Source organism: Diadema antillarum, unplaced genomic scaffold (genome assembly GCF_040938485.1).
Source record: "Diadema antillarum isolate AM-2024a unplaced genomic scaffold, OU_Dant_1.0 seq00000124_RagTag, whole genome shotgun sequence".
Lineage (NCBI taxonomy): Eukaryota > Metazoa > Echinodermata > Echinoidea > Diadematoida > Diadematidae > Diadema > Diadema antillarum.
This window is the reverse complement of record NW_027271204.1, coordinates 441,091-458,886: the sequence shown is the minus strand read 5'-3', so window position 1 is coordinate 458,886 and position 17,796 is coordinate 441,091. Positions and strand designations below refer to the sequence as shown.

The following is a 17,796-nucleotide window of genomic DNA, read 5'->3' as shown; positions in this document are numbered from 1 at the left end:
CGACATTACATGGTACATCTTCGTTGAGTACCCGATTAGGAAACCACCGCATTTTGTACATACACTTTCTACTCAATACAGATGTGTGGTGAAATAGGTTTATTCGATTTGGCGTGTTATGTAACGTCATTATCATTAATGGAAGTGGAAATAAATGATGTGAAAATGATATGAAATACACTAAAATGTGTTTTCAGAACTTACAAATTTTGTTCATTGTACGATGTAATGCTAAATAATGCATTTAATTTTCTGTAAGAAAAAAAATACACGTAATATTGGAAATGAAAAATAATGTATGAATGAATGAATGAATGAATGAATGAATGAATGAATGAATGAACGAATGAACGAACGAACGAATGAATGCAATATGCGATATAATATAATCATGATATACACATTTTCCAACGCTTTAGAATATGCATGACATAACGAAATAGGCGTACCATAAAGAAGAAGGAAAGGCAATAGTATTCTTAGGGTGTATTCCCTTTACGAATTTTGCGCTACATAACTATAGAGGACATTGTATAATACCCTTCACAAAATAATCAATGATTTATCAAATAACACATCTTGTTTTCTCTGGTGTTAGAGAATAGTTCTCTATACTACATTTCTACTAGTAGTGACACTTCACTGCTCTGTGTACATCATTGGCAAAGATTTGAATAGGCTAAGCGTCATTTTTAAACACTTTTATGTAAGTCCATCTTAAGATAGAGCAAAATAACCCCTTCCAAGTGATACTTTACTCATAGCACAACTATGAATATTCTTAACCTTTTTATTGCATTCAATATCTCATTGTTATCATTGTCTTTTATAGTAGCTTTAATTGCAAATATAACATCTTTACAAGAGTGTAATCAACTCGCTTTAGGTTAAACTCTTTAACCTCAACAGAGAAGGTAATGGTTCAGTTAGACCTTCAGCCAAAGCGTGGTGATTAGAGACAAATATTATACAAAGAAAAACGAGTACAGCAGATTTTTATGAGAGAGAAAAGAAAAAAAAAATGCGCACTTCTGCTGGTACGAATGAAATAAACTCAATTCAACTGATTTTTGGAACAAGGAGTAAATCATTGTGGTAAAAAGCTGAATACCATAACTTAGATACTGTAGTAAGTCTTACAAAAAAACAATCACATACCCTTACGTCATTAGGATTAGTGCTTTCTCTGCTGCCCTCTACGTCCATGCTGTCTGTTTCCTTCTAATTGTCTTGAAAACTTTTGCTTACAGTAATCTTCTATTTTCCTCCCTTTTTGAACATATCCCTGCGTACTAGATTAGATAAACCATGGTCGACAAAAATTAGGGCCTGCCTCCCCCCCCCCCCCCCCCCCACCCCCAAACAATTATCGATTATGGCGTCAATGGGAGGAGCTCCCATTCTCCCGTTGAGGGCGGGGGTAGACGTAGCCCTGAGTACACTGCTGTACTTCTTTATGGGAGTAGGCAGATGATGTATTTACATGTAGTCCAAAATCTTATCCCTTTTTGTCGCTTATGAATACACTCGGTTCCTAGACACTATCCTCAAATGTGAAGGCTGGCGGAAGCTTTTTTTTTTTTTTTTTTTTTTTTTTTTTTGCCTGCTAGCTTATGAAACCCGGAAGTGGCCTCCCTCCCCCTTTGTTTTTTTGAAAACGTGGCGCCGGCCATGTATATATAAAATCAACATACATTTAATGTAAAGCATAATATATAATATCTTTTGTGTATGTGAAATATCAAACGACGCTGTATTTCTGAAGCAAAGTGCCCACGAACCCTCTCCATCTAATCTTACCCATCACAACCGCGTTACTTTCTCTCAGGATTGGTAATCCCTACATCTAAACGTTTCCATATCAACGTGCCAAGGCCCTAACCCTATAGGGAAGGGGGCTAAAGGTCATGAGACTCCGTCCTTCTAGGGCTGTCTCTTCGTCCACTGTGAGGGTGAACCGCTGCAGGAGATGGGTGGACATGATGAACATTTCGATTCTTGCAAGTTGCTCCGCTGGGCACGTGCGGCGGCCTGAATAAAGAAGAAAAGATGAAGGGCTGAATGATTCCTCATACTCGTTATCTGTCATTGTCGCGCAAATTATGATATAAACTCAAACGTGCATTTGAATTAAGTGAATACAACAATACTATCAGAACAAATCAGTGAAAGTATGGGGAAAGTTGGACAATCCGTTGAAAAGTTATATGCCTTTTTAAAGTTTCTTTGCAGCCATCGCTGACTACTGCAGTTTGTGAATTCACAAGTGAAAACAGTGTAGCGATATTATCAAAAAAAAAATCCACAAATTTCACTTTTCATGAAAGGTATATACATTCCCCCAACTTGTTACTAAAATGGTGGTATCATTTTCCCTGCTTTTTAAAAGAGTAGGACAAGTGCTCTTTCATTGTAACAGAAAAAAAAATATTGATAACATTTCCTTAAAAAATACAGCTATGTCTTATGTCGGTTTGTTAAATTGTGCCAATATATGACAAGTTTTAGAAGAATCATCAGATATCGCTGTTTTTCTCAATAAATCATAACTGTAGACGGTTTAGTCTAGAAACATTATTTCTATCATACTTTGTTAACATTTTGCATGTCTAACAATACTTTACATTAATTAAACTGATTCAAATTTTAACATTGTCTGCTTCTATCCCTACCTCACATTTCAGAACCATTTTGAAACACTATAAAGCTAGGTTTTTGTTTCTTATGAAGATGATGAATAATACTTTTAAATGTAATAACATTGTATTGCTGTGACTGGCAGTCAACAATTATACTACGTACCAACTCCGAAAGTGGCAAGCTTCATCTCAAGCTGTTTGTTGAATCCGCGCCCATCGTCCACCAGGAAACGTTCCGGCCGAAAACATTCGGGGTCCTCCCACTCACCGGGCGACATGGCCAGCGTGAAGCTGTTGTTGACGACATACGAGCCCTTTGGGATGTCGTAGCCGCCAATTTTGACGTCGCATCGCGTGCCGTGAGGTATTTGAGCCGGCACCGCGGGGTATCGTCGAGTACACTCGGCAATCGTTGCCTGAGTGTATGGTAGATTCGGTTTGTCGGAAAGGCTGGGAAGTCTGTCCCTTCCAACCACACGGTCTAGCTCCTCTTGGACTTTTGCCTGCAAGTAATGATAGTGAGAAATGACAAATGTCATTAGTTAAAAATGAAAAGGGGCGCAAAGAGAAGTGATTAACAAAGTAAGCAGTTGGTGATTTTCAAAGTTCACAGAAGTGCTTCAAACCATAGCAGAGAATGTTTAGACAAATCTCGCCAGAAGCACTTTACTGCATGTATAGAAATATGCAAAGCTGTTGAAAAGTACACAGTGTGCTCAAAGAAAAACGTGCTCTAACGAAGGTTAATAAGCATGCATAGTTACATCTTCTTCTTTTTTTTTTCAATTACGCATGGCAATCATGTTGATCGTAAACAACTACAGAATCGTCCAAAACTTTTCTGCGATCATGGTAATTGCTACGAATAGCCTCAAGATCTGATGCATCTACGATTATGAGTTCCCCACGATTCAGACCACGAATTTAATCGTGGCGCAGATTTAGTAATGTGATAGACAAATCTTATCCAAAAAAAAAAAAAAAATTCTACAATCAACTACTAATGGCCAGCTGTTTGCTTGCGGAGCGGATTTCACGACAGTGGGAACCCAGCATAACAAAATTCTGTTTAGAAATAAGAAATAAATGCAAGTTTGAAGGTGAGACCAACCCAAAAGACATTGAAAACTCTCTGATATCACTTGAGCGCACCTTCAGTTCACCCTGAGAATGAATTCCATTTTTTGTTTGTTAGTTGATGACGGACTGTATATCTACAGTCATTCAAACAAACTGTATTGGCGTTAAGGGTTGTATGAAATACAATTATTCATTAAGTACACCAATATCAATCGTACAAATTACTCTAAATACGTATGACTTCCACATACACATGCAATAATAAAAACATAGTAAGCTCAAGGGATCATGCAGTTTTAGTTGAGACCTAATGTCAGGTTTCTAACATTTTTGGTGAAATAATGAGAAACCTCTTATGAGATATGAAAGAGCATGTAATTCTAAGGGGAATTAAACGTTTATTTGATGAAAATTGGTTTCGAAATGGCTGAGATATCCAAAAAAAGAGCGATTCTGATAAAGTGTGGGACCCACACTTTATTACGGTTGCTTTGTTTTACTTTGTTTTTGGATGTTTCAGTCATTCCAAACCAGATTTTTATCAAATAAACTTTGAATTTCTCGTAAAATGGTATGCTCCGTACTATATCGTAAGTGTTTTCTTGATATCTCGCAAAAGGTTAAAAGCCCAATTCTCATCTCCACCAATAGTGTAACATCCCTTTAAGCGAGCAATGTGTTAAGGGTAGTATGAAATACAATTATTTATCAAGTATACCAATATCAATCGTACAAATTTCTCTAAATAAGTATGATCTCCATGAATATGCACATGCAATGAATACAGACAGAAGTAAGCTTAAGCGAACAGCTTCCATAATCACCTGAATCTTAGGATATTTGGCCATGCAAAGGAAATACCAAAGGAGGGAAGCAGAAACGGTCTCGAATCCTCCGAGCATGAAATCTAGGGTCAACTGAACCAGACAATCGTTGTCGAATGAACCCAGGTCAACACCCTGTATACAGATGAAATTCGAGGAATGTACTAATCATTTCGATAATCATGTAGGTTACGCGAGTTTATTCACTGAGTGAAGATAGCACATGACAACAACTTACCACGAAAATTTGCTTCTTTGGAGGAGAAAAAAAAAAAGAGTTGCAAAAGAAAAAAATGTCAGCATGTACCCTTGACTCCGTTAAACAAAGCGTTCGTAATTCTATGTGCAATAATGTTATAACGTGTGACTGATAGAAAGAGAGAATGTCAATGATAATTTTAATATGATGATATTTGATAAACATGTTGGACCTGTGGATTTATGATTATAGTACTGAGTAATGATAATCATTATAATAGCAATAATGATACTAATAATAATACATTACATTTGTAACGCGTTCGATACAATGTTTCTCACGCTCAAGTTGGAAGAGACGAAAAAAATGAAAGAAGAAAAATGAGTGGTAACAAAGAACTTGTCGAAAATGCTAAATTATATCTAACGTTACAAAATAATGTGGGCATCACCGAAAATGCCTTGCGTTTGAAGTCGTAATTCTATGGTAATATAACATATTGCAACATATGTTTCCACTTATTCCTTGATTAATCTTCTCCGTTGAATGCTAGTAGTTTTGTGAACAAGGGATCCCAGAAGAACGTATATGAACAAGGCCAAAGCATCGAAAACGTAGTGGGATATTCCGGAAGAAATGACGATGAAATCGTACCTTATCATTGATAACATCAAATGGAGATTTTCTGTTTGATTGTATCTCTTTCTCATTTTCGTTATACAGGTTCCTACCCCCCCCCCCCCCCTCAAAAAAAAAAAACCAAACAAATCAGAAACACAGGGATAGTAGTGTTTACTTCTCACATATAGTACCTGGTTGGATGTATAAACAGAGCAGTCTTTCGATTGTTTGCATGGTAGATAACAAGGCTCTGTGATCAGTGTTTATTATCTAATGAACTGACATTTGAAACTTTACACACACATACCTCTGACCTTCTCCGATGCTGCTCCGCTAGGAAACCGTAGATGATGTCGGTTGCTTTCTTGTCAGGAGTGAACGACTCGCGATGTCTTCGTATGATGGCCGTGAGGAATTCCATCATATTTAGCGCGACGGCATCTCCTTTCTTGTTGATGGCAAGTGGTAGCCGTGCCAACAGCGGCACATGGTAGAGGAAAGCAGCCGGGCCCATCCAGTCAAAGACTTTAGAGGCTAGTTTCGACATACTCACGAACTCACTGTCGTCGTAGTCGTAGATCTTTCCCGTCATGATGCAAATGGTGATGTTGGACACGGAAACGGTCACCATCTCGGCAGGGTCGAAGAGTGCTCCATCCTTCCTCGCAACTTCCGCCATAAGTTTGCTGGTGACGGCGCTGACTATGTCTTCGAAGTTGTTTGTGGCAGCCCGGATGTCACGGAACATGTTCTTGATGAACTGGCGCTGTTCTTTCCATGTTGGACCCTCGCTATTTGTCACCAAGGCCAGTCCGGAATCTAAGAAGTGAATAATGAATATGATATTATCCATGAACAATCCGTAATAAATGGGGCATCTTGTGCATTTGAACGTGTGTCAGCCCCCCCCCCCCCCCCCCTTCTCTGGGCTACCCTCCCCTCGCTCTCTTTCCTGTTTCTTTCAGTAAAATAGGGCGGTTGGGGGCGAACAAAAGGGGCATGAATCGATGAAATGTAGTGCACGTCTACATAAACTACGCAAATATAGGAATAAAAAAAAAAAGAAGGAAAGAAAAAGGAAAGAAAGAAAGAAAGAAACTGTGCTATGAAAGTGTATCTGGTGATAGAGCAATCACAAATCTCGTCATTTGCAGGTATAATTATTCACTTGCTATAAATTACCACTTTTACCGGAGAGCGAAATCTGACATTCATCTTATATTTCATGTCATTTCATTTCATTTACGGTATATATTTGTTACGGTATTAAATACACTGTTGGATGATTTTCGTTCACTTTGTCTCCGTCTATGCAAATCGAAATTTGTAAGTTCGCAACTGCCTTTTAAACAAATACCCCTGTTTGTTAAAAATTGCATCAATTTGAATAATTGCGCAGTACCCGCTGCACGCTATAAGCAGGGGTGTAGACATCGGGAGACTAGGGGTATGCTGCATCCCCAGTTTGAAGTTTGAAGTTTGATCTTTATGTTATGAAGGAGTTGGAGAAAGAATTCACAGTCCCTCCTCTCCCTCCCTTTCATGAATTTTATCCCAAAATGTATAGATCAACTTCAAGTAAGTTCTCAATCTTTCCACTCTGACAGAAGTCACATCTTGTTGCTACGAAGTATGACTGCACGCGCGTTGAGCGGGCTCTCACTGTGAATTCTTTCTCCAACTCCCTCATAAAATAAAGATCAAACTTCAAATTGGTAAGTTCTCGTTTAATCTTTCTATTATGTTTACTCATGGTGACACGACATTAACTCCTGCGACAGCTGCTCCGGTCGTATTTTCCTCAAGGACTTATAGGGTTAGGGTTGGACTTGTGATAAAGTTTTAAGTTTAGCTTGAGATGAAAATTAGGATTAGGATTACGATTATATTGGTGGGTAGAATTTATGTTTATCAAATTAGAGTGCAGATATTTCACGGGAGCGAATGTGGCAGGAGCAGGAGAAAGGAACTGAACCAATATTAACACACTGCATTTTAATTTTCCCTTTGTGTGTAAGATTTCACATGTGTCTGTTGATAACTGCGTTGTTGTGTGAGAGAGAGAAAGATTGCTTGGTGACGTTCAGAGCGGCTGAAAAGTTAGAAACGATTAGAATGTGTCCCTGAACAATCCCTTTCCATGTTCATCGTGTCACTGCCGGCAACCAGGGACAGCCTGGTGGTAGTGTCGCTGCCCGGAAAGCAGTATAGATGACAGGTTCGAGTCCCACTGGTTCCCTTTTTCCGACATGTTTGTTAATTTACAGATCAGCAGTTGCGATCGTAGCATATTTTCATTTGTAGAGGGAGACAAACTGAAGAAACTCAAACCTGAGCCTTCACCCCTCTGAATAATATCTTTCTTTCATCAATCCTGTCATTGTCAGCGCTATTGTGCCCCAATCGTCGCCAGTAAAAAGAAACTGAAAACGCCTTGTGGGTGAGAGAGCACAAACTCGAGATAAGTTTGTATGAGGTCGCAATGTCTACCATCACTTACAAAAGGCGAAACATTCCTACGTATGTATTTCAAAAGGCTCTTAAAAGACGGCATGTTAATGGCCGTGGAAATATTTTCAGTTCAAATCCTTGAAATCCCAAGCAAATGGTATAGCATCCCCCGCGGGCACACATGATCAAAATGCAAAAAGGTCTCACTGCGGGAGGGGGAACCCCCCCCCCCTTCTCCCACATCCCTCCACAAGGTATGCTGGTATGTGTACCCCCTGTATGTTGTGATATCCATATCGATAGTCTGTGGTAGTGACAATGCAGGTTGAACGAGGTAAAACAGGCTATCAGACTGCCAAGCACCAAATGCACGGTTGACTGATGAGAATCAATGAAATGTTTTTCATATATCTCGCTGGCGTGAAGAACAGAAGAGAAAATATGTTTGCCTGCTCCCTAGAGCTCGAGTATATGTACCCCCCCCCCCCCCCCCCTCTGTATGTTGTGATATCCATATCAAGAGTCTGTGGTAGTGACAATACAGGTTGAACGAGGTACAGGGTACCAGACTGCCAAGCACCAAATGCACGGTTGACTGATGAAAATTAATAAAATGTTTTTCATACATCTCGATGGCATGAAGAACAGAAGAGAAAATATGTGTTTTTCTGCTCCCTAGAGCTCGAGTATATGTACCCCCACCGGCCCCACGCTCCTTCCCCTTAGACATCCATTGTGGTACAGTGCGAGATCTCCCCATTGTCACCCTTGTAACGTTTCCTGCGAAGCGGGAATTCTCTTTTCTTTTCTTTTTTCTTTGTTTTTCTTCCCCGCTAGAAAGGAATAAGTTTAGCAGGAAACATTGAAGCATCCGAACGTTACTGCTTACATTTCCCGTCACCATACTTTCAACGTTGGAGTTCTTACATACATCATTTGTCTGCGAATGAATGACAAAACAACAATTCAACGAAATGCGTGTTCAAAAGAAACATCTCACTACATCACTTTACACATACTTGAGCAGTTTTCGTTAAGAACACAAATTATGTTCAAACTGACTCAAGACTCAAACAATATAAAATTATTTGCCCATGAAGCAACGGGTGCACGTCACGAGACCGACACCCACGAGTCATACAGCCAACGAGTCATACATCTCACAAGTCAAACAGCCCATGAGTTATACAACTCACGAGTCATACAGCCCATTTGTTCAACACTAAGCTAACAAGGCCCACGAGACCGACACATTAAGCCCCGTGTTGCATCTGTCGAACTGGTGGGCTGTTTTTACCTAGAGTCGAACTCATGGGCTTTATTTGCCTAGTGTCGAACTCATGGGCCGTATGATTCGTGAGCTGTATGACTCATGGACCTGTTTTCAATGTCGAACTCGTGGGCTGTATGACTCGTGGGTGTCGGTCTAGAGGGAACACCCCGAAGCAACTACGCAGACTAAAATACATGTTGTCCTTCATCGTAAATAAGGACGTGTTCATTTATTCCTGGTCTAACATGATTGATACCATGAATTAAAATTGAATACTGTCTACATTCATTTAGGTGTCTCATCATATTGATGATCACCGAAATGAACCTCTGAGAATAGTCAGAGTCATTTTCATTCTCAAATTTCACATTTCCGCTGCTCTGAAAGGTGGATAAGTCTACCCCTCCAACACCCTTCCCCATTTGATGTCTTTGCTCCCTTTCCTGGACTCTTTCGCTTTCTCTGATCAAAACATTGGCATGCATGGCGGCAGCATAGAATGACGTTGGGCCAACGTCACATTTCTGACGTATGGACCAACATTTAAGCGTGACTGTGGACCAACGTTGGGCCAAAGGATCATTCGAGGTGGACACTATGGTTGATATAACGGTTACAGCCCGTTATTCCGAAGGTTCGTTATTCCGAAGGCTCCTTAATCCTTAGATTCGTTATTCCGAAGGTTCATCTTTCCGAATTTCATTTTCGGATTAACGAATTATCGGAATAATGAACCTTCGGGATAACGCCATAAATATTCGGATTAACGAACCCTTTTTCATTTTCGGATTAACGACCCTTCGGAATAACGAACCTTCGGAATAGCGAACCTTCGGAATAACGAACAGCACCCGATATGGTAATGGTCGGACATTGTACCAACGTCTGCTCAACGTCCAGTTTCATTGTTAGGCCAATGTTCGCCTGAAGGCCAAGATGACGTTAGGCCAATGTTATGTTTTTGATGTTATCCAAAGTACACGCATGACTTTGGACCAACGTTGAGCCAACAGGTCATTCAAGGTTGAAAAGTAGTTTATAACGTTGGTCTGGCAGTGTACAATCGTCGGCATAAAATTAATAACACCAGAAGTTTCACCGAGGAACAAAGTTGGCCCGCCGGCAAAAATGACGTTTGGCCAATGTCATAATGTTCCTGACGTTTGGTTGAATGCTGCTTTAAAAGCTAGTGCGTTGGAATAACTTCATTATGTGGTGGACATAGTGGTCGGTACAGCCCAACGTCGGGATAACGTCATGACAAAGTAAAAACGTGGTAGGTGTAATTGACCCTACCTGCCAAAATATCGACAAATCCCTAATAGAATTTAAGTATAGATATGTAATATAATACAATCCTGCATGGATCACTACCAAAATTTAGTCATCTGTTCCTTGCGCCACTCGCAACCTTTCCTGTAAGGTTTATCGAAATCAGTTTAAAAATAGGTTTTGACTTATTTTGTACACAGACAAACAAGCAAACAAATGCCCAAACAAATGCGGATGAAAACATAACCTCCTATCTTGGCTGACTCGTATGTAGGCCTATAAAGCTACCACATTGGTCTCACTTTGACATCTTGTATGATTGTGGTATGAACGACACGCAGGTTACTTTGAACTGTGTGTACAACTGTATTTAAGTAACACGAGGTATGATCGAGGTCGTTGTATACAATTCAACGATCAACGAGGGTGAACATTTATATAATATTGACAGGCCTCGAGGGAGATACCAGAAAATATTGCCCAAACTGAAAGAATATTGCCCGAGTCGAAGACGAGAGCAATATTTTTTTCAGTGCGGGCAATATTTATCTGGTATCTCCCTCAAGGCCATTCAATATGATAATTATTACCTATCCCCTAGGTAAATTAGGAAAATATGTGAATACGGCCACACACTATAATATAAATTTAGATCAAGCCACATTTGACTACCTGTAGATCATCCAAATGTCGAATAATTGAAAAATTGTTCATCAATGTATATCATTCAACTCCAACTTCAAAGATACATATGTAGTTGTAACAGGCGAACTTCAAACATCTGAACGCTTTTACACTTTATTTTTACTTCTGTTTAAATTTGGAGAGTTGTAAAACTGATGGTCACTTAGCAATTATTGAGCACAAATGGACTATACAAGTCAATGTTTGACGCGTAGTGCTGCTGGAAGTGGTCGACCTTGTATGAGTTGATTTATAGGCGTTCTTCTGCGATGCGTGTAACCGACACGCAGCGACGTCCTGGGGCCCGTTGCATAAAAGTTATAATTATTGTGACTTTGACATATCCAATGGTATCTGCCATGGAATTCTTGATTTTGATTGGCTGTTCAGCATTGTTACCATGGTAGTTACAATTGGATGGCAAAGTTACCACAATAGTAACTTTTATGCAACGGGGCCTGGAATGTTTTCTTCTCGTGGTCGAGCGGAATGTTAAAGCAGGGAGGCGGGGAGATCGAGAGATACCACTTTTTCTCTTCCCACCTCCCTGTGTTAAGTTAATGGCGAAAACCGGCAGAGGCAAAAGACGAACGAATATTGACTGCTGACCTTTGACCCTGCAAAATAACAACAGCAACTGCCTCGTAAAACTACCTCGTTTAGGTAGGCTAATTATTTGTGTTTGTTCTCAGTCTCTTTGATATCTCGACGTCGAAGAGAACATTATCTCCTTGCCTTCAAGGTTTGTGTACATAAATGCAGAAAAAAAAAGTCAAATTGCAAACGAGGTAAAAAGAAATCCTTCGTTTGAATACGCATATAGTGTAAAGATACCGGAGATTCTGTGGCATTTCTATTCTTTTCTTTTCTTTTCTTTTCTCTTTTTGGTTAGATACAGACAACTCACTGGAATCTTTCCTCCCCAAAGCCCTGTTAAAAGGCAGGATGACGGCTCTGTCGTTGATATCTGCGCTCTGGAAGGAATCGTGCACCAGAGAGTAGTGGTTCAACAAGACGAACCGCGTCCCGAAGATTCTGAACGTGTAGATGTCCCCATACTCTTGAGCCCACTTGAGGAACAGTTCGTGTCCACATTTGACGCTTCCGAGGCTGAGGTAGCTCCCAATAAACGGCAAACCAGTCGGTCCCGGCGGAAGACGGTACCTGGCTCTCTCAGCGAGGTGCAACATCAGCCAGATTACACCGACGATGACTAGGAGAACTGGCATACTATACAGAAAGCTGAAACACCAAGACAGGATGGACATTTTGATCTCTCTGATGCAGCTTCTCCAAAGTAGAACGGCTTTCGTTTGGTGTCGATTCGGAGCCAGACGGGTTCACTTTTTCGTCGCTGAATCGCTCAAAAGAATGTTATGCTCAGTACACAGGATCAGTGTCATAAATCAGAGAGCGTACAGAGGGGTGCGGAACCGCCGTTGGGGGAGGTGGGATGGAATGGGTTGTAGAATTGAACTTTGGCCCAACCAATCACTAGCTGCACAACCATCCCTCCCTCCTAAAAATAAGGAGCAACAACAACAACAACAACAGCAAAAACGGTCTCACAGGCGCCGCATGAAAAAGGCTATATTCCATCGGGCTGTCGTAAATTTCATGTGTGAGATGACACCAAATCTCTCGTGAGGTGGAATGATAAGACGTTTCTTTAAACGAGGAAAATATCTCTTTAAACGTCACCCGACATTTTCCGGATGAGTGCGGGAGATCTTGTAGTATGAGAAGTCTTGCGGGTGACATCCCGGGGAAAATTTCCCGGGGAAACTCTTTAGAAATTCCACCCTCGAACCGTCCCTGTCCCCGGCAGCCCCAGATGACGCGGTATAGTGTGAAAAGCATCGCGGGTAACTTCCCGGATGAAAAGTTAAGGTGTGCATTATACCAGGAACATCGTGTGGACCGTTTCGCGCATGCGCCATAAAATATAATAGCGGAAAGGATATATTTAACCGTGAGTTAATAGATATATACTATATATATATATATATATATATATATATATACATATATATATATATATATATACATATATTTGTGTCTGTGTGTGTATGAGTGTGTGTGTGTGTGTGTGTGTGTGACAGATAATTACGCCAAAATGATGGCAGCGAACGCTGCGCCACAACTGATATCAGGGTCTCGTATGCGGGGAAAGGAGAGAGGAATGGTCGACTGTTACGATCAAGTTCGTTCTGTTTGGGGCTATACATTTCCAATCTTATGCTATAGAAGTATTATCTCCACCATACTTTCACGACAATGATGTTTAGAATGTCACAAACGGTAATTTTGTCAGTTGAAAACACATTGGTTGATGAACAAGAAATAGATGGTTTTCCGCGCCACATCGCATGGGTACATTTTTATCGTCATGGCTCTCGTTACTTTATTTATTATCGTTTTACCATTTTTTTTTGGTCGTCGTCAAACAACGGAGAGGTATATTAACCAAATGGGGAAAATGGTTTCGCCAAAATGCTCGAACACATACGGCGATCTGTATAACTTCTAGCCTTTTGCCAAGGACCTCTCGTTGTATGGTAGAGTTAGCGAATGGGGCGAACGAAGCGAGCTCGGCTGAATTGGACAGAGCGGTAGCTGTCGCACTTTAATAGCTGGGCTTCGGTCGCCCGTTGCTAAATATAGCCATCATACAGCAAGTTGATAAAAGGCCAAATAACTTCCAGACTTTGGCCGCTTCATTTTGAATGTTATCTTTACTGACCACACATAGATAAAGAAATGTCGGAGATCAATTATTGCTTTCTGAGGTTATCACCCTGTCTTATACCGTGGTAATGAGGCATGTGAGCGAGGGTCATGACCAACATAAATGAACTGCTGTCATGGGTTCTCATTAACCTTGGGTCCCCTTGTACTGAAAAAAAAGAAGAAGAATATGCCTATTGCAGAGAGCAATATCATTATACCAGCCGATATTTAAAATGCTGCGCTCTCTGTTACCAAGGACTGATTTCACCTATAACAAGTGACGTCAAAGCCCAACCACAACTAAAAAAAAAAAATCGTAAATCTCATTTTCATATTCACTGTTGATTCTTACTCATAGCAATCCTTACGTTAGTACTCAATAACATATTACGAGAAATATAGAGCAATATGTCTCAAACACTCGAAGCTATTTCTATCGACAAAGTGGACATTCTACAATCTTCAATATGGAATGAACTTTTTTTTATGAATATACAATGCACACTTCTTACAAGTCCAGTTGGAGAAGCAGTGGCTTTCGAAACACAAGCATACGCAAGTGAAAATACTGTCTTGTACATTAAACGCCAAACTGCAAAGTTGATGAAGTGGAATAAAAGGCAATGTATACAATGCTTCAGTTTTAACACATAGAAGGGTATGGTCATGGAAAGCTTAAAAATCCTTCATATTTATAACCTGTATACAAACAGGCCAAGCAGTTCAACAAAGCCTGTTTATTTAACTGGCGAAAGTACGTTGACCCAGACGTTCACTTCTACGCGACTTATCTCTTATTGTTGCTTTGTTTGTTTAAATACATTATTTACCACTGAAATCACCACTGTTAGAACCTCTTCTTCCAGAAATATGAGCTCCTCTTCCCGAAAAAAAAATAAAACCTAAAGACATTTGTAAGTGTCTAGGGCCTATTCAGTCATCAGTTTGCTTATCACACCTCACGCACGCAGTTTTGACAGCCTACTATTCATAAATCTTGTATCGTGTCAGGAAAGGAATACATTTGCTCGAGTTTTTATATACATATATCCATTGATTTTGTATAAAAGTTTGTTCGGTCAATGACGTCTCTGTTAGGATGCCCCAGACAATATACATAAAAGAAAATTAGTTAATTGGATTCAGTTATACCGTATTATATCATCGTGTTAGGTTCAAGGGAGCTCATCCGGATGTGAGGTTATAGGTTAACGATATTCAGGAATATGATTAGGTGCTATATAGGGGAGTCTTAATAAGTAGAGATAGTGTGTTTTGTGATGAGAATTTTTAATGCATCCTTCTGTTTCAGCCATATGTTCATTGATTTCAGTAGTTCGTGTATAGGTACTGACGTTAGGAAATGTCAGGCAGAGAAACACTTTGGTTAGCACATAAAACACATCGGTGCGGGACTTGAGTTAACGTCGGCGAGCGGGACAGTCATGATGGGGCGACTGCCGGCACGAGGGACGAGCGTCGCTAGCTGAGCCACACCTGCTGTGCCACACCTACTGAGCCACACTTGCTGAGCCACACCCGCTGACGACCTGTGGTCTACCGGGCACGACGCTGGCGCAGTACCAACTACCAAAGAGGGGATATGAACCCGGAACCCAGAGCAGTATAATAGCCAAAAGTTACGTGTTTATTTATACTTTGTTTTGTATTTGACATTTTGATATCAAATCTTCAACTTTGTAAACAAAACCAAAACTTGGTTATTATTATTATTAAAAACAGATTCAACTGTACTTGATTTGTTTCGACTCGAATAATTATGTGTCAAAGTAGCAGAGTAAATAACAAAAAAAAAGGAGGTTGCTTATGTGACATACTATCGTAAACGTTGCTATTACTTCAGTATGTCAGTTTGCAGCTTTATTGAAGTTTAGTCCACACGTATTTCAATGCGGCTAAACAGGATCAAATTATACAACACATGGGGTTATCCCACGAGGTCAACACCCACAAGTCGTACTCTACAGCCCACGAGTTCACGAGTCATACAGCCCATGAGTTCGACACTAAGTAAATGAGACCACTAATAGGTCACTTCTATATAGGACACTAGGTCAAAATAGCTCACGAGTTCGACAGATACAACATGGGGCTTAAGTGTTGTTCTCAAGGGCCTTGTTCGCTTATCATCGAACTCGTGGGCTGTATGACCTTTGGGCTGTTTATGTAGGGCCTATAGCTCGTGAGATGTATGATTCGTGCGTGTCGGTCTCGTAACGTGCACCCCGAATACACCCATACTCATGATTCCAATATACCAAAGTGCATGTTAATCAACTCTATTTACACATCGATCAGATTAACTTCGCTCCTTCACTTTCCTACAGCGCACAGCCCAGGGACAAATACATTCTTTAACAGGTGATCACAATGCCGTTCATATTGCCGTTCATTTCAAGGTGAATAACAAAATCTCCGGTCTACTGCTTCTTGCGGGTGAACACACCTCCACATTGAAGTGGATCATCAGGACTGTATATTGGTGGGAAAAAAAGAAAGAAAGTCTGAGCATTGAGACAGACAACAACAAAAAAAGTGATCACAATGCCGTTCATAATGCCGTTTATTTCAAGGTGAATAACAAAATCTCCGGTCTACTGCTTCTTACTGGTGAAAACACCTTCAAATTGAAGTGGAGCATCAGTACTGTGAATCGGTAGAAAAAAAAACACACATAAAAAGTATGATAATTGAGACAAACAGCAACCAAAAAAAGGTGATCACAATGCCGTTCATATTGCCGTTCATTTCAAGGTGAATAACAAAATCTCCCGTCTACAACATCAATACGGGTGAACACATGCACCTTCACATTGAAGTGGATCATCAGGCCTGTATATCGGTAGAAAAAAAAAAGACCATAAAAAGTATGATCATTGAGACAAACAACAACAAGAAAAAAAAAGAAAGAAAGTACACGCAAAGCCTCTGTAAGAACCAGAAGTGAAATAGGATTCCGCATTTTTGTATCACATAGAAAAGCATAGTCCAAGGAACACACTGTGGTATGTGTGTAAATAGAGAAGATTAACAAGATCATCACGATTGAAAGCAAAACCCAATGAAGCAACATTGTCATAAACATGCGATTTATATACTAGCCATGAAATAGACTGCCGAGAGTGAGAAGTGTATATTGATTTTAAATTTTTCAACTCCCTTCTGCACGGTTTTGATGAGCGCTGCTCAGTAAGTGGCACGGCAGTTTTTTATATGTGGACGATTTGCTGCAGTGAACTTGCAAAATAATGTTCTTCTTCGTGCCCTGCATATTCATTAGGGTAAGGAAAGCACGCGAAAAGCAAAATCTACCGATGACCTGATCAGTAAAGCTACATTTTTAATATAATATCGCCGTTGAATGCTTTTTTGAGTCTCCAATTGATATATTACTTGCTATATAAGATATTATCAAAGTCCAGCATTGAAAGTATATGCATTCAAGGAAGACCTAAGTTACGATAAAAATCAGGGGTTCAATGACACAATGTTCCTGCGACATTATTGCTCCCATAAAACAGGAAGGTGGGAACCCTGTAACCCTAATCCTCACATCGTGTAAAAACCTATTACAGCCTTAACCCTAACACTAAAGTCCTTGGAGATGATAATGATAGAAATATAAAAGAAGCTTTAAGTTTGAACACGTTTATCTCTAATTAAAGAATCTTAAAAGACATTTTTTAGTTTCAGCATGAGTCATATCTTTGCCAGCCTGAATTTGAAGTCCCATTTTTACAACAATCGTTTATTGTTTACTAAAACTCCTCTTTCTGTCTTTATACCCCTTTATTTTTGGGGGCCCATATCTCATACCTCACGTGCAATGGTTAGGACCCATCACCTTCCTCTTTCCTCGCCGTTTTCTCTGTTCACTGTGAAAGAATTCTCAAAACTCCATCTGCCATTCATTCCACGTTTACTTACCTTTCCTCTCTCCCTCGATTACGAGGGAACTGTCTCGTGTTTGTTTGTACTTTGCCTCAGTCTTAATTTACTCTT

At 40.1% G+C, this 17,796-nt stretch overlaps 1 protein-coding gene across 1 annotated transcript; it reads right to left on the bottom strand.

Moving 5' to 3' along the window:
• Nucleotides 1–1,861: 1,861 nt before the first annotated feature.
• LOC139727270 (cytochrome P450 2J5-like) lies at nucleotides 1,862–12,272 on the bottom strand. The gene is made up of 5 exons (XM_071638226.1): nucleotides 11,951–12,272; nucleotides 5,671–6,182; nucleotides 4,544–4,678; nucleotides 2,803–3,142; nucleotides 1,862–2,031 (listed from the first exon to the last, which is right to left on the bottom strand). Exons 1-5 carry the CDS (start codon nucleotides 12,270–12,272, stop codon nucleotides 1,862–1,864), a joined length of 1,479 nt encoding a protein of 492 aa, XP_071494327.1.
• Between the last annotated feature and the right edge of the window lie 5,524 nt (nucleotides 12,273–17,796).

Coding starts and splice junctions, on each gene's coding strand:
- LOC139727270 (XM_071638226.1), bottom strand. CDS start 12,272: ATGCCAGTTCTCCTAGTCATCGTCGGTGTAATCTGGCTGATGTTGCAC. Junction 6,183..11,950: donor TTTGGGGAGGAAAGATTCCA/GTGAGTTGTCTG, acceptor TTCACTTCTTAG/ATTCCGGACTGGCCTTGGTG. Junction 4,679..5,670: donor AGCATCGGAGAAGGTCAGAG/GTATGTGTGTGT, acceptor ATCTGTATACAG/GGTGTTGACCTGGGTTCATT.